Source organism: Arthrobotrys flagrans, assembly GCF_004000055.1.
Source record: "Arthrobotrys flagrans strain CBS H-5679 chromosome Unknown unitig_1, whole genome shotgun sequence".
NCBI lineage: Eukaryota > Fungi > Ascomycota > Orbiliomycetes > Orbiliales > Orbiliaceae > Arthrobotrys > Arthrobotrys flagrans.
In genome coordinates, this window is record NW_027137556.1 from 4455445 (window position 1) to 4481485 (window position 26041).

At 46.6% G+C, this 26041-nt stretch overlaps 9 protein-coding genes across 9 annotated transcripts; 4 read left to right on the top strand and 5 right to left on the bottom strand.

The window, feature by feature from the left end:
• DFL_009318 (uncharacterized protein) lies at window positions 1-1437 on the top strand (the record flags this gene model as incomplete). The annotated part of the gene is made up of 1 exon (XM_067639184.1): window positions 1-1437. The coding sequence occupies one exon, from the start codon at window positions 1-3 to the stop codon at window positions 1435-1437; it is 1437 nt and encodes a 478-aa protein (XP_067486998.1).
• Window positions 1438-3260: 1823 nt separating this feature from the next.
• Window positions 3261-5113, top strand: DFL_009319 (uncharacterized protein; the record flags this gene model as incomplete). Its single annotated transcript, XM_067639185.1, has 6 exons — window positions 3261-3473; window positions 3663-3767; window positions 3959-4238; window positions 4299-4392; window positions 4459-4532; window positions 4602-5113. 6 exons carry the CDS (start codon window positions 3261-3263, stop codon window positions 5111-5113), a joined length of 1278 nt encoding a protein of 425 aa, XP_067486999.1.
• A 429-nt stretch (window positions 5114-5542) lies between these two features.
• On the bottom strand, window positions 5543-7629 carry DFL_009320 (uncharacterized protein; the record flags this gene model as incomplete). Its single annotated transcript, XM_067639187.1, has 3 exons — window positions 5543-7007; window positions 7066-7233; window positions 7292-7629. The coding sequence occupies 3 exons, from the start codon at window positions 7627-7629 to the stop codon at window positions 5543-5545; spliced, it is 1971 nt and encodes a 656-aa protein (XP_067487000.1).
• Window positions 7630-10162: 2533 nt separating this feature from the next.
• On the bottom strand, window positions 10163-11592 carry DFL_009321 (uncharacterized protein; the record flags this gene model as incomplete). The annotated part of the gene is made up of 2 exons (XM_067639188.1): window positions 10163-11088; window positions 11211-11592. 2 exons carry the CDS (start codon window positions 11590-11592, stop codon window positions 10163-10165), a joined length of 1308 nt encoding a protein of 435 aa, XP_067487001.1.
• Window positions 11593-12417: 825 nt separating this feature from the next.
• Window positions 12418-14716, bottom strand: DFL_009322 (uncharacterized protein; the record flags this gene model as incomplete). Its single annotated transcript, XM_067639189.1, has 6 exons — window positions 12418-12867; window positions 12921-13099; window positions 13401-13595; window positions 13655-14089; window positions 14147-14442; window positions 14526-14716. 6 exons carry the CDS (start codon window positions 14714-14716, stop codon window positions 12418-12420), a joined length of 1746 nt encoding a protein of 581 aa, XP_067487002.1.
• Window positions 14717-15297: 581 nt separating this feature from the next.
• DFL_009323 (uncharacterized protein) lies at window positions 15298-16809 on the bottom strand (the record flags this gene model as incomplete). Its single annotated transcript, XM_067639190.1, has 4 exons — window positions 15298-16147; window positions 16209-16411; window positions 16476-16715; window positions 16786-16809. 4 exons carry the CDS (start codon window positions 16807-16809, stop codon window positions 15298-15300), a joined length of 1317 nt encoding a protein of 438 aa, XP_067487003.1.
• A 2173-nt stretch (window positions 16810-18982) lies between these two features.
• DFL_009324 (uncharacterized protein) lies at window positions 18983-19602 on the top strand (the record flags this gene model as incomplete). The annotated part of the gene is made up of 2 exons (XM_067639191.1): window positions 18983-19039; window positions 19084-19602. 2 exons carry the CDS (start codon window positions 18983-18985, stop codon window positions 19600-19602), a joined length of 576 nt encoding a protein of 191 aa, XP_067487004.1.
• Window positions 19603-19910: 308 nt separating this feature from the next.
• On the bottom strand, window positions 19911-21086 carry DFL_009325 (uncharacterized protein; the record flags this gene model as incomplete). The annotated part of the gene is made up of 4 exons (XM_067639192.1): window positions 19911-20092; window positions 20192-20308; window positions 20459-20855; window positions 20952-21086. 4 exons carry the CDS (start codon window positions 21084-21086, stop codon window positions 19911-19913), a joined length of 831 nt encoding a protein of 276 aa, XP_067487005.1.
• A 3087-nt stretch (window positions 21087-24173) lies between these two features.
• On the top strand, window positions 24174-25550 carry DFL_009326 (uncharacterized protein; the record flags this gene model as incomplete). Its single annotated transcript, XM_067639193.1, has 3 exons — window positions 24174-24380; window positions 24450-25302; window positions 25375-25550. 3 exons carry the CDS (start codon window positions 24174-24176, stop codon window positions 25548-25550), a joined length of 1236 nt encoding a protein of 411 aa, XP_067487006.1.
• Window positions 25551-26041: the final 491 nt, after the last annotated feature.

Here is a 26041-nt window from a genome sequence, read left to right on the forward strand (position 1 = left end):
ATGCAACAATCTCCCACTCTGAGAAGAACACCGGGTGGCCGCAACCTCAGAGAGCAGATTTCAAAACCCCGTACGACGTCTGGAGAACTTTGCAAGAAAGTAGCGCGCATAATAGGCGATCGAGCTCCGCATGAGATTATTGAACATTCACGGCCGGAATCACTTCTAGAACTCTTATCGTGTCTTATATCGTTGAAATCTGGAGAGCTAGATGAGGAAAAAGACAACTTACCACTTCTTCGCGAATTCTTCGAGTTCGCGGAGAGGTGTAGGAGAACGGCCAATACTGGGAAGAGTATTCGATCCCTTCCGTGCCAGACAGCCAGGCATTATTCAACGCTTTTAGGGAAGTTCGAGGAGATAATACAACAAGAGTATACTTCTCTTGACGCACTCCGTTTCATCTTTAAAGAGGAGTTAGGAGTTGAAGAAGGCTCTGACGACACGAGAAAATTGGTCCTACTGGTCCTGGGAGACCTACCGTTCAATGTGGCGAATTGGACCAACCTTTGGGTTGGATTGATACACGGTCTTTGGGGCGGGATATGGCAGACCACGTTGTTTGTGAGGAGGTTAAGGGATGGGAAGGTTCTCGGGAAGAAGATGGAATGGATGCCAGTGAGGGCTAGGGAGATGCAGTGGGCGAAATGGCAGATTGGACAGAGGGCTGGAGAAAGGGATGTTGGTGGTTTAAATCCACGGCGAGAGGGTTCCTTGGGCGGGAGTGGTCTCGTACACCAGCCCCCACACGGTAGCCGCATTGGAAGGAGGGAGAGGGAAGATCAAATGCCCAAGGTTGAGGCATTGAAAATTGAAACGCCGGTACCGGTAACAGCTCCGAACCGAAAAGAAAGCCCCGAGATTATCCCGGCAGGATTCCCGATGCGGCCACCACCGACATCGATTGGGAAAAGAAGAGTTCCTGAGCGCGAGAGACGGCCAAAGGTTATACACTACTCTCCATCCCCGCCGGCGAAATTAAAACCAACGCTGAATTCGAGCCCACGCCGGCCGCCGCCTCCGGAACCAAAGCCTTCGAAAATAGACGAGATAATAGGGAAATACGCACAACTCCCAAGGTTGAAATACGATAAAGAAGCACAGATGCGTGAACAACTGGCTCGTCAGCAACGGTCGGAAGAAGAGTTTAATGTGCAACTAAGAAAGAAGTACCAGGAAGAAAGACTTAAAGAGCGATTGGATAAGATTGCTAAAGAGACGGGAATGTTAGGCGAATGGGGGAGCGTTGCTTTGCACGGTAGACCAGATAGCGATGATGAAGCTGTAAAGATTAAAAAGGCCGGGACGGTGTATGAACTTAACGAGCTGCATAGACGAGTCTTAGAACAGGATAAGGAACTTGAGGATACCTCTTTCGAAAAGTGGGCAGGAGAGTTGTTGGCTGAAGGTATAGAAGAAGAAGAGGGAGGTGATTAGTGAGACATTTATGGTGTAACGGACTGGGAATTGGTAGAGCTCGAGCTTTCAATGGCATGTTCCGTCCCAGGAGGATGGTTGCCTGTCATCGAATCAGATGTAGTATATAATGGCTTAAGTAATTCCCCCGAAGAGACAAACGAGATGTTCCATGCGATCTGGAAGAATATATTTATAACACAACTAAATCATTCAATAGAAATTCGATGGAAGAAAAGTTTTGGAAGGATGTCAAATTCCGGAGGTCATTGCCTGTTTCGTCGAAAGTATAAGTTGTGGCTTGCAGAGAATGTCTTGTGTTTGTGGCCCCGAAAACCTGGCTGTTGGTGTTACAGATAGAGGTACCGAAAGCCCTAAGTTCTTGGGAAGATTTGATGGCTTGTTGGATTTTCCTTTTGGGAAGACTGTCCGAACATGTGAAAACCGCCCGCAGGGATCCCCTGTTTCATGTCCATGCAGCTTGACGGATCGATTTGAATCGCCTCCATGTTTTCTAGCTCAGCTACAGCTCTTGTTCCTTTAGGTTTTTTGAACTGCGTTTATTGACTTGACGGCAGTTGCGTCGTGGAACTGTGGGATCTCTGGCATACAAGTGTGTAGTCTGTAGTAAACAACAATAATTTATTTTTTAATGGAAGACAGGGTCTGCAAGGAAAAGGGGAGCGAGTCAGTCGACAGTAGTCTGCGCTCGGACAAACAGCCATGCGAAGTTGAGACAGTGCCATGGCTGGTGGTCTATTGGCAGTTCAAACTCAAACTATTAGGATTAACCATCCAGCTGAGAGGGCGGTCATTTCAGCGGCATAATTTTTCCGAATGACGCCAAATATCGAAAGCGTATCTAGTGTGACTGTGCTATCTCTAAAGTAAGGCTAGCAGTTGAAACTCGTAATCAAAACGTTGCTGCGCTGAGCTTGGGAAACGAAATCCAACAAAGTTTCAAAGAAGGTTTTCTAGAAAGTCGTCACAGCGATCACACCCACGGACGTCTGAGGTATTTGCGTATATCAACGACCAAGGTCTAGGCTCTTTCTGCCAACGCCCCATCTATGTATCCACCGCATGGACATCCTCTAAAGATGCCTTAGTAACATGTATATTGAGCCGGCCTCGTGGCAATCCCTTCATTATCCTCGGATGAAGGGTAAACTGGTAGGGTCCCCTACAACACAGTTTTTCCGCTTTTTGTACACAGATCTTCCAGTCAGAACAAGCGGCCCACGACCTTTCCACGCGACCCACTTACCTGGAGCTTGGGCCTCTTCTGCAACTCCGGTCGACACTTTCGGTTGACGAATATCCCCATCTTTGTGGGTTAGCCGCTCGGAGAGTCCGGCCTCACCTGCTATCAACTGAAGACATTTGAATTTGAACTATTGTTCGGACACCACGAGGCAACTAGCATCTCGGCAGGCCTTCTGTCGGTCTTGGAACCATGCATTCAAATTTCCAGACCTCGCATGCAAATCTGCATGAAGCAGGGGAGTTTCTAGTCTCCCCGCACTCTATGGATGGTGTCCACATCGTCGTACGGCGATGGCCTTAGGATCTGGAACTCCTTTTCCCCCAATTTTCCCTCTGCTTTCATGAACGACCCTGTCTCCATATAATCCCATCCATTCCCCGCCTACCCCAGGCCTTAGAAGTTTTGGGGCTTTTTCGCTGCCAAAGTTTCCCGATCAAAAATCTGGGGAAAAAAAAAAGAAGGATAGACAGAATTTCTTTTCCCTTCTCACCTGACCAACAACTTGCGACAGTATAACTTTTAAACGGCCTTGCGTCTGCAGCTTTTCTGCAGCCAGGCACCTAACCAACGTTTCAAGATGTCCGACAGAGGAACCCGGCCACCGCCAGAGGTTCTTGCGACATGGCCTGCACCGAACTATGTCAATCCGGAAAATCAGACAGCGCAGCTTATGGCTATCGAAATCACATTATGTTCGGTTACTGCTATTGTTATGCTTCTCAGACTGTATAGCAGAGGCATCCTCACGAAAAGTATTGGATCGGATGACTGGTTAATGACTGGAGCTTTGGTAAGTTCAATGCACAAAAAAAATTTTTTTTTTTTCAGCATGTGGTAATATTTGTGGTATTTTCGTTACCGAGCGCGTTGTCAAGAGATTGACAAACTAAATTTCCGCATGGAAGATGCCGACGTCGACGTGACGTTAGAAACCGATCCGCATTCATAAGATTCTTTTGCTAATGGGTGTCCTATAAAGTTCTTCGCAATAGGACTTACTTCAGCGAACTGTCTAGCTCCGCAGTGGGGCTGGGGAGTCCATTTGTACGATTTCAGAGCCGAATGGCTCGTACCCGCTCGAAAAGTGAGTTTAACCTCGGCTGCATCCCTTTCGCATTAGACCCCAAATTATTGGTCTCCACACCCCCAGAACCCGCCCCGCATTTTTTTTTTCCCCCAGATGATGTTCTTTCTCGTATGGGGGCCGAAGAGGACCTGCATGAACAAAAGGAAACGAAGTAAAACTAACCGAGGCATCATTGTTTTTGTTATTAGCTTGCCATTGCGACCGAGACACTGTTCGTGCCGTGCGTCGGTTTGGCAAAACTTTCGATCTTGGTATTCTACCATCGGGTCTTCTCGTCCAAGTCTTTTAGGTGGTTCATATATGCAGGTGTTGTATATGTGATTCTTTATTCCACCGCTTCGATCATTGTGATTTTCGTGCAGGCGATCCCGCTACGTGCGTATTGGGATAAGTCTATCCATGGGAAGTTCATCGATGGACAATTGGCGTTTATGATCTTTGGGGTGCTTAATTGCTTGAGTGACCTTTGTAAGTCTTCTTTCTCTTATTCTTCCGCATTAGAATGCTTGCTTACGATAAGGCTTTTAGACGTTTTCTTCCTTCCCATTAGAGAAGTCTGGAGAATCCAGCTTCCCAAGAAACAAAGGCTTGGCCTCATCGTCGTCTTTGCCTTGGGTTCCGTGTATGTTTCCACCTTGACTAGTCCTTGTCCGTTAAGTAGTAACATTCACTAACCGAGGCTTCATAGAGTATGTGTCGCCGGTATCATCAGAATATACTACATATGGGTCGTTTTCTCGCCCACTAATTGGGACTTCACTTGTATGTTGAACCCATCCCCCAACGTCTTCACCCTTTCTCAACAGTTGCTGAATACACCCGTTACTTTAGACCAAGGTGGCCCCCTCTACATCGTAACGGCAATCGAAGGCGACCTAGGAATCCTCTGCGCCTCCCTCCCCGCTCTGAAACCTCTAATCCACCGTTACGCCCCCGGTCTCCTTAGCTCCAGCCACGGACGTTCTAGGCCCTCAGGCGCCTCACCCAGTTACCGTCTTTCCTCATACGATGCCGATCGACGGCGAGATACGCGAAGAATCACCGGCGTAGGCGTACCCGGTCTCGCTAGTTATAAATTAACGAGTAGCGTAGCGAGTCCTACGATGTTGAATAACGAGAGTGAAGAGAATATTTTGCCGTTGCAGGGCCAGGCGCCAGCGGGGTGGAAGTCTGCGAATGGATCGAATGATGGGAGTACTGGGGGTACCAGTGGGGGTGGGGTGGTTAATGGGATTGGGAAGGTGGAAATTGAAGTTACGGTGGAGAATATTCCGTATTCGAAGGAAGAGGATTTAGAAAAGGGGCCGGGGCCGATGAGTCCTACGGGTCATAGAAGGATATGAAATTGCCCTTTTGCGTGATGAGTTCTCCAGCTTTTTGTTTATGGTCCTGTTTCGAAATTTCCGGTTGGAAAATTTATTTTGCATGGGTATCAGCGATTGTATGGCATTTCTATGGGATACCTAGGCTATGGGTAATTTAATTTTAATTCACGAAAGATCGTAAGCCATAGCTTGCGTAGACGTCTAGACGGCAGTTGTTATACGATCGCCGTCGACCATAGGTCGCTTTAAGGATTGGACGAGCCCAATCTTAAAAATACAAGAACGATCAAATGATGTCAACGCCAAAAACTCCAATTATGATATTATTACAGCAAACTACTCGATAACGTATATACAAAGTGGTCCACCTATCGGAACCGACCTCATACCCATGACATCTACTTTTATCTATTCGTACATTAGCCCCTAACCATCCTAACATTACCATTACTCCGATAATTGCCGATTCTTCTCATTCACATGGGTAATCTCTGCGTTCGTATGCTCAATGACATCGTGATCAGCTGGTCGACCGGCCGTCCTGAGGAAGTAAGCTTCAATATGCTCGTTCCAGACGATCGGGCATCCTTCTTCAGCATGGCCTTCTCTAACCTTGCTGCGACCTTCTTCCCACTCAGCTCGCATCTCTGCGATCTTCATCTTGTAGTCCTTAGCGGGGTTGTACTGCTTGCCAATACCCATCCATCGCTCCCAGACACTGAGATGGTTGCTGTGGACGGCAACACCGCAGTATTCATCACCACGGCCTTGACGGATATACCTCCACCTTCTTTCTTGCTCTGCAAGATCGAGACCGGTGGTATCGGGGAGCCAGAGCCAGGTCATGATAGCACCACCAAGGCCGAACCATGGGACGACGTAGAATTTGGTTTGGGTATCAATGTAGCTGTACAAGATGGCGGCGGCGACGGCACCGAGTTTACCGATGGCTGCACCGAAACCGTGGGCGGATGCACGAACGGAAGCTGGGTAGACTTCTGCGGCGACAAGGAAGGTGACGGAGTTTGGACCGAATTGGTTGAAGAACGAGGAAAGGAAGTACATTGCCTGGAAACCGTAGATGTGTTCTCTCGATGTGAAGTACTCGAATGCGAAGGCTGGGATGATGAAGAGGATGAAGTCGAACATGAAACCGACGATTTGCATGCGTTTTCTGCCGTAGAGTTTGTTATCGATGAGGAGGGAGGCGAGGTAGTAGCCGACCATTGAAACACTGACGTTGACAAGATTCCATTTCCAGCCGGTCATGACGGAGTGGTCGTTCGGGGTGATGACTTTGATGAATTCGGACTGGAAGAGCTTGTTGCCGTAGAAGAAAACGTCGTTTGCAAACCACGTACCGGCGGTGGCCAGCATCCTACCACCGAAGTGGGTGAAGGTGAGCTTGAGGGATTCGAGATCGTAACCGGTGACCTTTGACTTCTTCTTCTGGGTGTCGAGTTCCTGGTTTGTATTCTTCAGGAACATTCTGTGCCAGACGAGTGCGGCGGTACCGATAGCTGGGATGGCGAAGCTGACTCTGAAGGCAATCTGAACAGCCTTTTCAGAGTATGGAGGATGGCCGGTTCCGTTGGCGATATATAGAATAATCATTAAGATGACAACGTTCCAGAATTGACCCCAACCTTGCATCAAGAAGGCGGAGGTGACGGAACGACCCCGATGTAGACGATCGTCTTTTGTTGAAATGACGCCAGTGCCAGTTCGGCTTTCCATGCTCATGGTAGCTGTCATGGGATATTCTCCACCGACACCGATACCGTAGATGAATAGACACCAGGCGTAGCAGATAACCCAGCCGTTTAGGGATGTTCCCCAAGAGGCGGTGAGAAGTACCAAACCTAAGAACATGACGACTGCGTCTTGTACCAGACCAAATTTTCGACCAACCCTGGAATTCAAAGTTAGCGGGTAGCTCGGGAATGGGATATTGAGTGGAATTTGCTTACCAGTCACCCTGGATTCCGACTAAAATTTGACCGACCATGATACCGGCGACTTCGAGGTATTCAATCGAGTTCACCCATCTTGCGTCGCAAACTTGATGGGTGTCCCAGCACTCTTTCCAAACTGCCTTGAATAGCGGCTTGATGTTTCCGATAGAGAAAAGAACATATCTATATAATATTATTAGCGAACCATCTTATACACCAATAATGAGGATTCGCAACTCACCCTTCCAATCCTAAACCAGCACCGGGTAGGACAGCGTTTTTGAAGTAGGTGATCAAAGGATACAGTGGATTCTTCTTAGTACCCGCCCATACCTCTCCCAATTCCCTTTTACCCTCAACGAAGAGGTCGTAGTTGAGAACGAATTTTACTCTCTTAGTTAGTGGCAAGTCTGCCCAATACGTGCCATCGACATCGTAGCTATCTTCCGGGAGGAGAATAGGGTCGAAGAGAGCTCTTTCCGGAAGACTATCCGTACTCGAGCTATCAACGGAATATGCGGCAGCCTCATTGGCCGCTTTTAACGGCGGAGAGTCGGATGGTAATGTATTCGAACTCATTATTGTTTTTTCGTTCTGCCGGTCTGTTACTTCGAATCCGTGAGGATTCAAAAATGAAGAATTATAAGTAGAACGATTAACTTTTATCCCCCCCCAAAAAAAAAAGATGAAGATCTAGGCGGCAACCGTGGACGCCGTTTGAAAAGTCGCTGAGGTGAGGGGAAATTAATTAGAGTAGAAGATAAGTAGGTATATATATAAAAGGCCCCGTTGAATTGAAAAATCCAAGACCCTTCTGGATAAAAGCCGTAGAGAACAGGGTCAGCGGAGCGCGTAACTATGTCTAGAGCCCCGAAGTTGACGAAGAGGATAGCTAGCTGAGCAGTTGAGAGGAAAGAATAAAATCGTCCGCTAGCTCAGTTATATATATAAATCCGGCGTGTCTACCCTCGAAGATGCAATGGTCCTATAATGTCCCCCCTTCAACCCAACCACCATTCCGAACTGCCCCTCGTGCATTGTTTTCTGCTCGGAAAATGAGAAAGAAAAAAAATTTACAGGCAATTGATCTGGTGTCGCGTGAGCTCTATTGGCCTTATCCCGGGGAAGCATCGCTAATATGTAAGGCAGTATAAGTTGACGTCTGGTTGTGGCAGCCGAATGCACGTTATTTTCGGCGAACTCAGGACATCGGTGCGGGTCGCGAGCTAGATAAGCGACCAATATCGAAGAAGAGTTCAAACACGTTGATGAATGCGTCTGTCTGATTGGCTACTTTAACTTCATCGGAAGCTTGCTCTTTCCCACGATTATGGTTAGAGCGGTGAGGGGTAGTTGACTTGCATGCGACTCGCAGCCCGATTTCGCCTCAACATATTTAATCTTTTGCCTTGTTTCGGGAGGCCGACCTTCCTAGGCAGGGATAGCTTTGGAAACAAATGGGCCGGGTAAGACAAGCAATCTTGGATGGTTCTTGTGGGCGACGAGAAGCTTTTGCCAAAAGATAATAGGGTTCTTGGTGAAATCTTCTAGGGCAGACCCTCAAAGCAAGGGTTTCTGTCTGCTAACATGCTACTGTAGCTTCAGAAAACGTCGCCTCTAACTACCCAGAAGGTCTAAGGATCGCGGTCTGCCTATGATCTAGAAGGCCAAAAGGAAGCTGACAGAGGTGGATCACGGCACGCATTGATCTACTATCCGCCGATTAATCAAAGACAGACATCTGGACTTGCATGCATCAGCGTCGAATGTGGGCCTGAAACTTTCATTTCACAAGCCTTCCTACATCTTAACATACGATGTGACAGAATGCAACTAGGATGCATCTCAACGCTTCTCGGTGGTACTCCCCAAAACCGTCCCTGGATAAATGATGCGCTTGATCTACTTTGAGGCTAGCAAATCAACCCGAATCTTCCCGCCGCATCCACATGTAGTCTCCACAGTATCGACATTTTTTTTTTTTTGTCTTCGGTCTTGAATTTGAAAAATTCGCTAAGTCGAAGGCCACCGAGACAAAATCCAAAAAAAAACTTATTTTCCGGGCGAGCGGGTTCGAGTTATATCAGTGTTAAAATTCCTTAAGCTTTTTCCCTTACCCAGGCTCGGAAGTTGGCTTGGCGTCATGTCCAAAAACAGCAGTTTCCGGCTTGGTATATGCATCAATACACATTACCCTGCCCTGCAGATGCCAACTCGAGCAATTGCTCACACGACACCTCGACACCGTTGAGATGATTGGCTGGTCTGGGCACCAGCCTTTTGCGGGTTTGTTTTCGCAGCACGAGAAAATTTGAGAGGAAAGGGTAAAAACATCGCCAACACAGTGGGGGTTTAAAATACCACACGGCTTTTGCATGACAAACGGGGCTTCAATAGAGGGAATGTGACAAAGCTGATTGAGTAAAGAAAAGACCGATAAAACTGCCGAGGAGAGCTCGACTGTGGTGAAGAGCACCTCTTAGGCTTCCTTTAATTCTGCTGGCGGTCCAACATTGCAACCGCATTGCAACCGGTTAGATAGTCCGATAACCCACATCTCATACGTAATGGCCTGGGTTTACGCGAGCTGAAGAAAAAACCAACCAAGCGCCGCGCCTACCTTGGCGTCATGGCGAAGATCCTGGATTTTGAATATTAAAAATTCAAGGTAGAGCTCGGACGCTCTTCGCCATTCACGGTGGAGAATGTCGGTATCTGAGGCTACAGAGTAGAGCTAGAAGGCTACCAAACGCGGCGGGATACAATCATATAACGATAGGAAATAATTACGTATATTACTCTCTTTACCACTAGTCGATCGACCCGATGTACTCCACACTTTGACCCTCGTTGCATCGTTGTGGAGTTCCTCTTCGCTTATCAATTATCGTCAGATTCGACGCAGGGTTCTAGATGTGCACACGACCACTTTCTTTTCTTAGACTCGTTTGTAATCTAATCTATATTATCGGAAACGCCTGACCCCGCCTCCGGGATTTCGGAGAACGCCCGCTTTATCCTTTAACATTACTTCCAAATATCCGAGCCCGTGTGCACTGGTTTGATAGATAACAATCCTGATATGCTATTGGTAGATCGTAGGATTTGGTTTTCATAGAGGATGCTCTATGTCCTTCGAAAGGTTTTTCTTCGAGAGTTCATCCAGCCTTCGATTTGCCCTCAAAATGCACAATCCCAAGTCCGGTGCCACGGTATCGAAACCCTCGATATCGCATCTTAACAACCCGCTGACTTTGACATAAGTAACCGGCCTCTTCCTAAAGTCTCTACACCCCTTGCCTCTCTCTTGAACATCCTCCCTGAACTTTACCTTCAAATGTGTAACATTCGCAAATGAGCACTCTCTAAACCCACCCACCCACTTATTCGGCAAAACGCCATCGTAATTCACGACCCTCGCGCTATCAGGCGGCGCGATAAAGAACGATGGATGGAAAATTTTTCCTTGAATCGTTAACGTATGGAGTTTTGGCAAATTCTTGATAGTGGTTTGAAGGTTCTTTAACGGCGGCGAGAGTCTGAAGTCTGTATACCGTCTTCCGTTATCGCGTATTGAACGGATTGTCAGAGACCTGAGGTTGGTGGCTTGAGAGAGTAGGTGAGTTAGAATCCCTGCTAGGCGTGTATTATATTGACTTGTGTCCATTTGAAGGTTAGATGGGCGTATGCCGTCCAAAGCGCCGGGTTGGTCTGAGGCGGGACGAGGCCATCCTTCTTCGTCGTCTAGGTCGTCTAAACCGTCTCCGGGACCCGTGTAGTCGCTGTCACTGTCCTCCCAGGCACCTAGCCCGCCAGCACCATAAGCGTGTTGACGCTCGTCGTCATCGCTGCCTTTGTACTGCCAGTCCATCTCAAGGTCGAGCGAAGTTATCTTCTCGATGTGGAGGACTTGCGTACGTATTCCGGGCTCTAGGAAGATGGGGTTTGCGATGATGGCCATTGAGAATTCATCTGGCTGCTTTCGCTGCGAGTATTCTCGAAGGTGGCCGAGGAAGCTAAATAGCTCTTCCTTTTCCGCCTCTGTGTACCATGATACTATGCCCAAATTACACGGGGTAAGCAATTTGAACCGACAAAGGAACATCGAGATCACGAGACTGGAAAACCCTGCTCGCGCACTATATAATTATAATACTCACAATTATACCTCAACTCCAAATGCTTCAAACCCAACCTCCCACTCCTCAACAACTCCTCCAAAACATGAATAAACCCACTCTTCACGAACCCGTTCGTACAAGTCAACGAATACCGATGCAGCAATATCGTTCTAATATGCTGTACACCTGTATTATCGACACCCCGGGTTTTGATCAGTCTGGCGAGTTTGTAACATATACGACCTTTATCGGAGATATGAGACTTAGAGTAGAGCCGAAGAGTCGACCATAGGCTTTGGTAGCAAACCGGGTAGAAGAGTTTGCAGGTTAAGAGGAGGGAGAAGATGTCTGGTGGACTAAGGTACTGGAGGATTTCGAAGGAGAGTTCACGGATTGAACCGATTGTTGAGAGGGAGGCCATTTTGTCGCGTCGGTTTGGGATGGGGAGATGGTAGGTTCATGGTGAGGGAGGTGGTGGAATTGGGTACACCTGTCAAAATGCTAAGAAGGGGGATTTTTATATATCGATTGGGTAAAAAGATAATATGCGCCGGTCTGAGGTGGCGGGATATATGAATCCAGGCAAAGTGCTGGGTATTGTTAGTTGACGCGACCAATGATGCACAATTCCACCCTGTTGCCTCATTATGAAATCGATGCATAGTGAAAATATTATCACATTTTTAAAAAAATTTTAAAAAAATTTTGCTCCGTATGTGAAGTGTGAAGGGATTGATTGCAGGTGATGGCCAGCTGGCGCGGGGCAAGATGCATGTTCATCGAGATGGGGCCCTGGAAGCTGTGGAGGGGTCTTTCGAAATTCGAAGATTTTGAAAGGTGCCAGCGAAACATGCCTTGCATGAAGACCCACACATCCTGTTTTTCTATTGGTGAGTTTGTCGAAATATATGGGAGGCCAAGTATGACCGATGCTCCACCTCCAGGTGTGGTATTTTGGATGGCAACTCAATTTATGCAGATATCGGGGTTTATATGACCGGTAGCATGAAATTTGGAACCGAAACAGTCAGGCAACAGTGAATTCAAGGCTAGGCAAAAGCGAGGAAGTGGAAAGATAAAGTACAGAATTGGGATGTAGACAATTACCAGGAAAACCAATTGTTTGTTATCAACACCGCTGATGTAGGGGTCAGAGGTAGACTAACAAGAAAGATACGAACAGAGGTGGTGCTGATAAAGTAAGTACATGTGATAAAATGACAAGAAAGAATCGAATATGGTGTTCTTAAAGGGCAGTTTTGGTAACGCCTCCATCCATAGTAAGTCTCTTCCTTACCTGCATCCTGATCAACCTAGTACCAAGTCGGACAACCTTCTCGTCAACCTCACGATAGTCAACGGTCAAAAGACGAGGACAGTAGACGAGAGCTTGTCCAGCATTGAGATTCATGATCGTCTCGAAGGCACTGGCGGCTAGCTTACTAGTCTCTCGGTCTTTGGCAGTATTCTCACCTTCACTAGTGTTGTGGAAACCGACGTGCTTGCGAAAAGTGTTGAACCAACGAGGGCTGTCAAAACGATGCATGACAATGAAAGAGGCGAGTTCGAGAAGTTCTGGGTGGACGTGTGGATCTTGAGTGCTGATGACAGTGCGAAGACCGAGATGGCGTTGGAGACGGATGTTTTGGATGACAGATTTGGCGAATTGTTGGGAGGACGCGGTTTGCGACATGAACTACTCCGAATATTAGGGTAGGGCCGACATAGGGGAGGTAAAGGATGTGGTACCTTGTGAGCCTCGTCGAGAGCGACGATTTTTCCAGTGGTGCTAGGGCTAGAGCAGAAGAGATCGAGACAGATAGAAAAGAGAACACAGGCAGTTTCAGAATCAACGAATGCGCAAGTAAGATCAACGATAGTAATGGATCCCTCAGAGGCATCAAAGGGGTTTGGATTGCCCTCGGCACCTAAGAAGGACTCAAGGAGCTCGAGGCGAAGGTCAAGAAGGGCCCATTGGGCCGAAGAGAATGGTTCAGTAGAAAGCTAGGCCTTGAATTTTTCGTAGTTGAAGCCACCGTCCGCCGCCATATCTCTCAAAATGCGGGTGACAACTGCCAAGTAGAGGGATGTGTTATCCTCTTGAACCGACATGAGATGCAACATGGTTTTAGCGGTCAGCTGGCTAGCCTTCAGAAGAAGAGGGTAAACGGTAACTCCAGGGATCTTTTCATAGACTCGCTTCATATTGTCAAGGTTGGAGCGAGATACCAAGACAGTGACTTTTTTTGGCACGGTTGAGGTAGGATCCAGCTGGAGCGGTTGAATCAGCAGCTGGAGCGGCTAGATAGGCGACCTCACATTGTTTCCCAGCGTCGAGGGGGGTGAAAGGTGAGAAGTAGAAGACGACACCGGCAAGAGGGCGATGAAGGATCCCAACGGATAGGTTCTGGATGAGACAACTCTCTAAAAATATATATTAGTATAGAATCTTTTATATACTTGAACAGCAAGACAATCCATACCCATGATGACGGACAAGGAGTGAGATTTCCCAGACCCTTGCAATCCACAGATGAAGGTGGTAAAGGGAGCATTAGTGTTGAGGAAGACTATGCCGTCTTCAAGTTCTTCTTGGTATGGATAACTTGGTTCTGGGTTGCCGCTCCCGTAGCTGTGACGCTTGGCGAAAATGGCGAACTGAATACTACCCGGTGGGGCATTATCAATGCTTGAGTTGACGCGCATAACATCCGAGGTGAAGAGAGGAGCAGTAGAGATAATGGGCTCATTGGAGGCTTGAAAATTCGTGTCGTTGTCTGGAGTCCAATCAAACATCGCGACAGCGTTATTGTTATTCAAGAGGTTTCTCCATCCTCCTTGAAACATATGAGCTGGTGCTTGGATGGACGGCTGGCGAGCGATGGTAGAGTCCATAGAAATGGCCCTGGCATGGTACACTACGCTGCGAATCAGGATATGTCGCTATTCTTAGGGGGGTAGCTCGATGAACTTACTGGCTGGTCTGAATATGTGTACCTTCGTCTTGTCCGATGGCTTGCCATAGTCGCGACCACCAGTAGCTGGATTCGGCATAACGGCGGCTGGCTGGCCCTGAAGCTGAGAAGCTCCGTAAAACGAAAGCGGACGGACAATTCGAGGCTGAGGAGATTTGACGGTTTGGGCCTTTGGACCCTTTGGGGCCGCTGGAAGTCCTGGTTGAGGGCCGATACGACGCCAAAAAACCCAATGTGGAAAAATCTGTGAAACAGAAGGATCACTTGGAGTGGGTGCAACTCGGAAGGTCTTCTTTCTATTTGAAATATCAGTTGAATGAAACTTCTAGGACGAATCTGGGAGTGGTTCAGATCTAAAATAAACTGCTGTAAAGCTTACTCGACGAGATCCAGCCGAATTCTCTCTTCGATGATTGAAAATGGAACCGAGTTTAATACAGGCAGTCGTTGGGTAATCTTGGCTTTGTTGACGATGTCTTTAAGCTTGGGCTGCTGTATCTTCTCGTCAATATGCTGGTAGATGGTATCGTAGAGCCAGCACTCAAGCAAGTTGTTGATTGAGGGTGGCATCTTGACTGTAGACGATAGTCTTCTAGTAATTAGAGGGAGCTTCTATGGTAAGACTTCGGTGATGGCGCGAAAGGAGGTTGATATAATCTGGAGGTTAGAGCACACAGAACTACACTTATAATAACTCTCAGCAGAATCCCTCCAAAACACAACCCACTACCCATCAAAGTCAGGCTACCCCAGCTCAACTCCCATCCTATTGAATATTAATATTGACATCTACAGGAGTTCAGTAAGATCCACTGAGCTGCCAAGAGATACCTAATATCTGACAATCATGATCAGTGGCGGCATTTAGATATACCTAGGTATATATTGGACCAAGAATATCGTTCAGTATCCCACGATAACCCTTACGAGGTTCCATAATGTTGGCAAGATACTTTGGTACGAAATCGGTGAATTGACCAGTTAACTCTCGGCCTGCGAGTGAAGGGAATATGGTAATTAATAGTCCAATCCGAAATTACAAGGTTATATATACAAAAACGGAACGCTAATGCCGGTGTCAGAGACCCAGAGCTCGATAATGACGAAGCCTTAGCGGTGGGAATACATTCGAATTCGATAAACTAGCAGGATTACCGGGTTGCCAATGCACTCGAATCGCCTCCAGAGTTTTCAAAATCTTTTTCCATAAAATCAATTGAAAAAGACAGGGTTGAGTTTGGTTGTAACTCGCTACTTGTACGCTCTAGCACAGGGCTACAGTTAGTAGCCTGTCTCTTCTCATCATCCAGTTGTAACTGTCTCTCCAAGTCATAGAAATCGACTATTGACGAAATGGACATCGTATAGCCTGGTGAGTTTGGGTTGTTGGCCTGATACTCGGTGTCATGGCTTTGCCTGTTATCTGCTGCGACAGGTGTTATTTTAGGCAAGGCATGGGTTGGTTTGCACAAAGGTGGTTTCTCGACCTCTTCATAACTAAGAAGCGATTCTACTCTTTTCGGTGCTCTTTCGAGATTGTTGTTCTCAGACCGATCGAATATGGTGGCATCAGACTGCGGTCTTGAACCGCCATCTATCGTTCCTGCCTCGCTATCGGTATCTTGATTCTTTCCCCTGTTGTAACTCATTCTACCCTTCCACTTTCTAATGTCGCATCCTGTCGCTAATATTTCTAGTGCAGGGGCGCATGCTACACAAACACATAACGTTTGTTCGAATATTGCAACAATCCAGAGTGTAGTTGCAGAAGTAGAAACATAGCCAACGATTATGACCGCGACAGCGAAGAAGATGCAAAGGAATCCAAGAGAAAATGTGATGCCAACTCTGATCTTTTGTGGTGTCGATAGTGGAAGAATTCTGATGGTGGAAAATGGTAGAAGATATACCATGACGTCTGTTAGGAGGTGGAAGAAGTATGTGACTATTGAGCTGGCGCTAGAAAACCATCGATTTGGTAAGCAGTTTCCGTTTGGGTCCCTATAATAACTAGTGAGCTGTTGCTCGGCTCAATTTAAGGTAGTCAAGGAGGTGAACCTACCAGTTCCTCGATATGGGGATGCAGTGGGCTAGATCAAGCAAGGCACTGACGACGAAGCCGATTGCTACTGTGGCGACAGTTGTCCATAAACCTATCCGTGTTTTCTTCATTGTTTCCGGAATAAGCCTGGCGTAGAAACAAACCAAGGCCGCCTTGACAGCGTACATGCAGAAATAGTAGGTCGTGTTCTTAACGTAGAATATCTAACGTTACTCTTCATTAACAAGCGCTACTCCTCTACGTGGTCATAGCATTTCGATATCTCACCTGTAAGGCTTTGGCGCCTACTGCTTTTCCATCGATTCCAACTACCAGCATGTCCAAATCCTCGTTGAAGAATCCCAGATCGTATAAAACTGTATCCAAGCTAGCTTGGCTCAAAAAGCATAACCAGGCGACGACCACGAACCCATCTTCAAAAAGCGTTATATACGCATAGCGGTTCCGATAGTAAAGACGAAGAATAACCAGGCAGGCGGTCCCAACTACCATAGCCCATTCGAATGCCTATGTATAGCTTCGTTAGCACACAAGCCTTCCCATAACCCTATAACATTGGACCGGAGTAAACCAATACAAGTGTATCAAGAAAGCGAGACATTGGTCGGGAGATTTTGGTTTGGGACCTGAATATTGAATACTGTTCGGCTATTCCTCAATGCTGCTTCAATAGGTTGGCTCTTTTTCGATTACGAAGCTTCCTCCTACAACATCCTCCCGACCCCTCACCCTCCGTCAATAAGTTGTAGAATTGTACTGAAGAGAAACCCTGCGGAAAAGGTTTAAACAGCAAGAACACCTTAGAATCTTGAAGGAAAGAAAAAGAGGGAAAATAGTCGAGTCTGACTCGATCGAGGGCAAGACATGCATTTGTAAGGGATGGATGCAACTCGGCTCGTTCGGCCTTCGGATCCATATTTGAACATGCGAGCGCTCGTATATAGGTGGAGTTACAAACTTCGACGAAGGGTGGGTTAGAGCAAACACTCGGATATACCCCCAACTGATGGCTCTCCACCTGCAAGGAAACAATCTTCCTGCATGCAAGGCACACGTTACCCCTCCCCTCGACCTTCTGGCTAGAAGAACCCTTCCAAGAAATCTCGTAAATGTTGACTTGTTTGCCCTGTGTTGTTTGCGCAAGCAGGGATCCTTGTTGAATGTGGAGACAATGTCGAATAGAACTTTGAGAAGTACGCCACCAGACGGAACCTTACCTACATACAGCTTTCGTGGCCTAAAGGGGGAAGGCTGGCGGGAAAATCAGGGCACGTTTTTAGTCCTTGGATGTGAGGGGAGGAGGTCGATTGTGTGGACCCACTTCGATCAATTTTCCGACGAACGGAACGGGTTGTAGGATTGTGTGATCGCTAATGGCTTTTCCATTTGTCTCGTCCCATTTCCAGTCGAGAATATGGTTTGAAGAGCGGGAGCTTAAATGACATGTTTTACATTATTATGTAGAGGCGGACCCTAGATTTTATAAGTGATGTCACGATCAATTAGCTGCTGATCTTGCCTTTTGGTCGGCAAACTGCGATATACGTTCAAGGCGGTGCATCAAAATTGCAAACGGGAGTATCCCTGCCAACAACCCGATGAATGTGCAATTGTGATATCGAGATGGTCGGAAAACTTACCCCAATCGGGGTGGAGTACGTATACCTGCTTCAGTAGGTACCTGATTTCGAAACCATACACCTGTCGGATGGCTTGTAGTTTAAATGTCTGTTTCTCAACCAAACTCCAACACATGCGTTCCACCTGTACGCTAAAAGATAAATGGAGACAAATTTTGGACTTCTGAGGCTGGATAAATTTCTGAAAAGGCATGGCCTCAAATGCTGGATTTTTTTTAGGACAAATGATGGTATGGTGAACAAAAAACGCTATTATGTTGGCCCTAGGTTATACGTTATAAGTATCAGCCAACAGCATTCAAGGGATGCTGACCAACAGTTGGGACTCGAACGAGAGTTTCTCGGGCCAAGGGAGTCATCTCGCAAACCACAAAGGATATTTTTTTCAAGCAGTTACTTCATATATATCCTGCTAGCCTAGGATAATTCGATTTACTTGGCTCCCATAGGTACTATTTTATCCAATTCTCCTTGTCTATATCGATTCCTCAAAAATCGATGTCTGTGACAAGCTTGCGAGGCCTGGTATTTATGCTCTGCGTTGCTGAGTTGATCTTTTGTTGCAATTCTTGATGTGTTGAGTCTTGGCATTTTTGGTTGCACAGAGTTTTGTTGCTGTGGGAACTGTGGGGACGTCGCACAATAATGCGACTACAACGTCGCGTCGGTCCAGTCTTCGAAACGTTTAAGAATAGACTGATGTAATTTCAAATGAATGCATTTGTTTCTATGAAGTCTATATATCTCTTCAGTTGCAAGATTACTCCAGCACCAGGCCCAGTCTAGATATCCCCAGGCCCAGTTTTCACAGCTAGCAGCGACAGGTACTTACATCCTTTCCGATACTTGAAGGCAGAAAAAGCGGAGGCAAGCACATGGAAGAGTATCCTATTCTAGGATTTTCTCCTAATGACAAATACATTATCATTGGCGATTGGAACGAAGACCGGAAGATCGGCGCTAGCTACGCTTCTTTCGAGCTGCGAGATACTACTACGGGACAAAGTCTAGGTCTATTCGGTATACACCCAGCGGTCGTTATATCAGTAACACATTCCCCAAGTCACGACCTAGTAGCTTCCGCTTCTCTAGATGGAGATATCCAGCTATTCAATATACAAAGAAAACCCTAGCATGAAACAACGGATGAGAATCTTCCTTACCATGTATGCGCTCAGCGGCCCGTGCACCGTAGGTACTCTCCGAATCTGTCTAACGATGACAATGAGCTTTAGGCCGAGACGGCCTTTCAAAAAAACGCTACTTGTATCGCCATAGCATTCTCGCCAAACGGAAAAACTCTCGCTGTCGCTGGATATGACAGAAATATCCAACTATGGGATATAACAACCGGGAAATGCTTCAGATTGCAAAGTTTCCAGCGAAACGGCCGCCGGAAGCATCCTGGTGCTTTCATCGTAGCTAACCATACAAGGATCGAGTTCTCAGATGAAACCGAGATGTTCGTCTGGGGACTCGCCGACTCGAGTCGGATTGTCATCCCCACTGCTTCTGCATGCCCTGATCGCGTGGGGGCTACGGATGCTAGTGAATTGCCAATAGTGGCCAAGGGCTCAATATTCCTTGATTTTGATGGATTGTATGTTCATGGGCGTAAGCTTCTAGATATTCCTACTGCCTATTATCCGATAACCTATGACTACAAAGACGGGTTGTTTGCTATAGGGAGAGATGAAGGCCGAGTGTACTTCATCAAACTCAAACTAGACCACTTATTAGACCCTGTGGCCTGATGGCTTAAAATAATTTTAGCAGATGTTAGATGCATAGCCAAAGTTGCTGCTGGTTGCAAACCTCAGGAGTAAGATCTTTACGCTGATGTTCGTCAATTGAAGATATCATATTCGATTCTATAGACGCGAATAGAGGCTATATTAATCACGGCATCTGGCGCATGCCTCAAAGTTATTCTCAATATTCATAATGAAAATCCTAATCAAAGTATTTAAAACGGCCTCTACCTACAAAGAGGACCTTATTAGGTAACTTACCGAATACCTCGGTACTCACGGATAATGGAGAGAGAGGCCGCTTCATGAATTCACTCCCTCGCCTTTTGCTGTAATTCACATTTTCGCGACTTCGGCAACAACGCTGCGATCTCTTCAAGTTCCATGCTTTCATCCGTGCAAGAATCAGCAAGAGTTATCTTCCCGCACTCCTTGAGCATTTTGGCTGCAAGAATACGTAATTCCATCATTGCTAGGTTTTTTCCAATACAGACTATAGTCACGACTTGTTAGAAAATATATAGCGATCGAAGTTCAATGCAGATTTAAGGAAAGCATGAATCTTTTATTCGACATGAGAGGAGCAACTTACGTCGGGATGCGCCACCGGATGCTAACATGGCCGATTCCATTTCTTTGGTAGCGTTTAACCATCTCTCGGGTTTAAACCTAGAGCAGTCCTTCTGGGAAAAAGTATGACCCAAGTTGTCTGCCACCTTTCGGTACTACCCTTGGTGCTCCAACTGCTGCTGGACCATAGAGCCTTAAGGCTTCTTTAATCGTGGCTGTTAAATAAAGTAGATCTTGTAAACTTGCTGCCGTAAGATCCCAGTCTATTCCTTCTAATTCTTTTACCAACTTTTCGCGCGTGGCGGGGTATCGGGGTATAGCCCATATAAGATCGTCCCCACGAGAGCAGTGGTTTGGCTACCCACGAGGGGCATAATCCCCGCTTCATCTCTCAGTGTCGTTGGACCCATTCTGTACTTAGCATCTGGGTTCTCCGTATTAGAGAGTAATTTCGAAAATAATGTCGGGCGGGAGTTTCCATCTTTAGAATTCTCGAGTCCTTTTCGAAGTTCGTTTAGACACATGTCGCCGTATCCAGTGATGCGGTTGTTACAACCTAAGAACCATTGGACTTTGGGGTGGGGGATGTAGCTTAGGAGGTATTCGATGAATTTGAGGGCGGGGATTTGACCGCGGGCACTGAAAATGATGACGGCGCCGAAAAGGCTTTGGACGAAATCATTCAGCTGGGCGAAGCTTTATAGTTAGTTCTAAATTAATTATCAGGGTTGTAAAGTCGGAGTGTTTAATATCGTCCTTTAAGGGGCGAATGAAAAACATACGCCTCCATCCTGTACTAATCCAAAATCCTTCCCATAACAAACCTCCCAATAATATCCGTCCCCACAAGTTGAAACCAAGGAAGAATATCCGTTGTTCCCTTTTCTTCCAACTCCGACTTGATTTTGAGAACACATGCGTTTATATGTTTCTGTACTATAGGTTCCATTGCTTTGAGATTTGTGTTTGAAAACCCCGTTCCGAAAGTTTTCCGACGATAGGCGTATTCGCTGTAGCCTTCGAGCGCAATCATGGTATCGAGGGGAGTTAACATGCTGCGGAACCAGGGTGATTTGTTGAGGGGGTCGGATTGAGAGTGGATGGCTAGAGCGGAGGGGAGGTCTGCGACTGCGACTTCGGTGGGGGATATTCTGACGTATGGACCTCTGATATGGAAACTATATTAGAGTTCGGGATCTAGGTATACCCTTCTTTCTTTTGCGATGTCTTACCATATTTGCGATGTAGCTCGTGAATTGCGAATGTCTTGTCGCGTGTTAGGTATCTTAGGTTTAACCATAACCCTGAGATAATTGCATACCAAGGTCCAGGGAATTTTGCGAGCGGTGAGAAGTAGAGATGGTAGATCACATTGATGATTAAGCATAGAAGTAATATTACTAGTGTTACGAGTATTAATTGGTGAACTGAAAAGGATGTCAATGACATCCAATCCAATACGGGTTTTGCCATAACGGCGAGCAAGTTTCAGAGTCGTTGTTTTAAGGATAAGAAGGTCGGACAAAGCATGTACAGTCCTGGGTCTTCGCCTTTAAATTTTCACGGAATTCCTTCATGGTATACAAGAAACCAAACCTCGCATTATCATATCTGGAGCTGGAGGTGGGTGGCTTCAGCTTAGATATCCTGCCAAAGCGGCCTGAGCTCAAGGATTTTCCAGATCGATCTTAACCTTATAATATATTTCAGAAGGTTTCTCAACAACAAGCCCCGATGCCGCAAAAGATAGGACCAGCTAATTATCTAATGGGGCGCAGCATTGGAATGTGGTCATGCAATGCATCATGCATGCGCGAGCTGCAGAAATCTATGCTCGACGGCACGATAGCTTTCGTTGAAAAGAGGCGTTTAATTCTTGCTGACGTTCGGGATTTTGCGATATTTAAATTTGAAGCGAGAACCAATAACGATATTGACGTTTTGAATGTGTTACGTAACACGAGGTGATCTTTATATCAGTTGAAGACTTGGAATATTAATCCGTCATTTCTGTATCTTAGATGTTTCTTCTGGCTACTATACATATGGTTTGTGCTTCTCGCGGTTGTGTCTAATTATCTCTCTCGTAGGCTGTTATGAACTAATCCAAAGTGGGTCTGTGGGTCCTGCCTGTATCCCACCCTCGCTTAGGAAGAGATCGATCATAGACTGGGCCGATTTTGATCGAACACCCTCTTCATAGTCATGAATAATAATACAATGCACTCATATGTGCCGCGCGGGGTTCGGCTTGGGCAAGAAGTTACATTTTAGAGAATAAATCTGATGCCGACATGTCGAAAACAGATTTCCTATATCTCGACTTTGGTACATAAGTGAAGGGTAGACTTGGAAAATATAAAAGCTCGCAGGAAACTTGAACGCACAGTTTTCGGGTCCGGTAGCATATGCTAGGTCGTAAAATTTGTCAATTTGTTAGCCTCGGCTGAACTGAGGTCAGCATACATAGCAGTCTCGATATCTTGAAGCCAGGTCAACACAAGAAGCTGGAAGGGCCACCAAGATTTGTGAAAAGTGAGGGTTAAGGGAAAGTGTCACCAGGCTGAATAATGTAGAGTGTGTTCCTAATCCTAATTCCTAGAATTGCTCGTAAAGAAATGTTGGGCCTAGCATCGTTTTAGGAACTGGTTCCCCCCAAAAAGTGTTGTCGTGTTATCCTACTGAGTTTGTCCAGAACTGGCTTTTTTGGTCCCAGGCTCGTTCCGAATTCCCTTGGTGAATTTGTGAAGAAGTGCTAAGGAATCTACCCCGATGTCATGCCAGACTAAGTAACTATCAGTTTGACGGGCGGTGCATTCACTGGCTTGTCTGAGTATATGCGGATGCAGGGTGGAACTGAGTCTTGTATGGTACACACCGGTACGACATGCACCTTTTTGGGCGTCTACATATTGCATTGGTGTTCGGTTTCATCTGAGCCTTTTGGTATGGATTTTGAAACAAGAAACACTAGGCCAGTTGAAAGGCTAGTGAATAAAATGATAGTTATAGGGTACGAAGCATGATATCTCGAGATGTAAACGATACGAGTGAGCCCAGCTTCTCTATCACCGTTATTATCTAACTGCTAATTAAAATTTCCTCTTTGGCGCTCCTAGTAATATATCCTGGGGGTTGGAGGCGAAAGCATGAAATGTGGATGATCATGAAATAGTCAAATGCTCCGTCAGAGTCAACGTCGCTTAACAGGACAACCAAATACTTATTCTCGTGATTTTGGTATTGGTAATCGCCCCCGGTCGATTCGACGACTTACAACCGTCTTCAAACAAAACCGTTGGTGACATCTGTGGTATCTCATATGCTAAATATAGACCCCTATAGTTAAAATAATATACAACGGCTATCATGAAGGCAAAATGAAAAGAGTGTCGGAAGTTAGCCGGAAATCACGATCGTAACCAGGAATTTTGCAGGAAATTGGATAGCCAGGAAGATGAGAGGGCTTGGAAGCCCTTGGACTGCCTCCTCCGCAATTTCTTGGGAAGTTGAAGTCTCGATTGTGGTAGTTTGTTATGGATTGTTTCAAAGGGAAGACCCCTTTTTCAAGGCTGAGGCTGGCGTGTTGGGCTGGCGTTGACCTGGCTTGGCATCTCCAGATTAAATTGGCCGCTCTTCCGGCTTCTTCTCCTTCTTCTCCCTTCCCTCTTAACATCAACATCATCAGTCTGTCCATCGACATTATTTCTTCTCTCGTTCTATATTTGTAATCGGCTTCGACACACTCCTTTATATTGATAGCCATTTTTATTTTTTACCGTCGCCCTTGCAGTAATTCGCGTTCGTTGTTGATTTTTACCGTCAGTAAATCTTAAAATTAAGAATCGATAAAACCTAACTTCAGCTGGTCTACAATACTCTCTTTTTCGACGATTCTTTCGTTTCATCATTTACTCCTCGAACCCCAACCTGCAATATCGACTTTTATCACCTACTTACTACGACGTATACACGCTTTTGAGAGAAAATAAAACATAAACAACATGCTCGGAAAGAGTCTACTTCTCGCCGCGGTAGCGGCTCTGTCGGCAGTCAACGCCCAGAACGAATACTTGGGCTTCAACTACGGTGCTGCCAAGGCTAATGGCCAAGTTAAGGTCTACGATGACTTCTTGGAGGAGTTCGAACTTGCTCAGAAGCTTGCTGGCACTAACGGCAAGTTTAGCAGTGCCAGATTGTACACCATGATTGTAAGGCCTATAGTTCAGAGTGTTTCTTTGACGAATATGGATATACTGACTTGGGTGTGTGCTTTGTAGCAAGGTCCAAGCAAGGACGACCCAATCGACGCCATCGAGGCTGCTATCAAGACTAAGACCACTCTCTTGCTCGGAATCTGGTGCTCCGTGCCAACTGAACACGTCACCAACGAAATCAACGCCCTCTTGAAGGCCATCAACAAGTACGGCAAGGACTTCACCGACCTCGTCGTCGGTCTCTCCGTCGGTTCTGAGGATTTGTACCGAAATTCCGTCATGGGAATCGAGAACGAGTCCGGAATCGGTGCCGAACCATCCCAGCTTGTCACCTATATCAACATGGTCCGAAAGGCCCTCGCCGGCACCACACTGAAGTCCGTGCCAATCGGTCACGTCGACACCTGGACCGTCTGGGTCAACGGCTCTAACAATGCCGTTACTGAGGCTTTGGACTGGATCGGTTTCGATGCCTACCCTTACTTCCAATCCACCATGGCCAACTCGATCGAAGTCGCCCCACAATTGTTCTGGGAAGCCTATGAGGACACCCGAAAGGCTACCGGAAAAGAGGTTTGGATCACTGAAACCGGCTGGCCCGTCGCTGGCAAAGATATGAACCTCGCCAAGGCAAACACCAAAGACGCTCAAACATACTGGAATACCGTCGGTTGTGCTATCTTTGGAAAGTACAAGACTTGGTGGTACATGCTCCGTGATGCCGACCCAACCCCACCAGAGACCGAATTTGGTGTCGTCGGTGCCGATTTGAAGCCTTACTATGATCTTAGCTGCAAGAACGCCAAGCCTGTCCCAAGCCCTGTTGCCTCTACCAGCACTGCCGCTCCTTCTAGTACCGCTGCCCCTTCTAGTACCGCTGCTCCTAGCACTGCTGACCCATCTACCCGAGCTCCTGGTATGTCTACTTTATCTCCATCTTCTACAATTGAAAGCTCTGGATTTAACACGGTTGCTTCAATTTCCACAGGCACCACATTTGAAGTCGAATCATCCACACGTGGCTCGTCCGGCTCCCCAACCAACACCGCCGAAGGTGCTGCTGAAACCACCGACATCGACGTTCCATCCTCTGGTTTCGCCGTCAAGGCCACCATCGGATTCGTCGCTGCTCAAGCCATTGCCGCTGCTTTCTTCCTTCTGTAAAAACCCTTCGCCCCTGATAATATGATACTGGTTTGTATAGGGAGATAGCGGGTGTATGATTTTTTTTATATTTTGTACAAAATGGCTATGCATTTCGGATTTTAGCATCGCATGTGGAAAACTTCATTGTGTAATAAAATAGACTCGACATTGTTTATATTTTTATTTTTCGATTGGCGTCGTATTCGCTACATATTCTTTCTTACAACGTTTTTATGGTGCCACGCTATGTTTCTTGACAGTTGATCTAAAACCTGCATCGCGGGCTTGGTTTGCGGTCGGATCTCGCTTACACCCGTTCCCTGCCCCTCCGGCTGAAGTCTGGTTGAATCGACATCTTGTCCGACATCGAATGCCAGATTCGAATTCCCCCAAACAGCATCGCAGATATCGATGCGACTCGAGCTTCGAGTTAACTTCCCTCAGCTGCCCACCCTGCGTTCGAACAAAGCTAAGAGCTCTCAAGTTTCCAAGTTTCCAAGAGGGCGGCC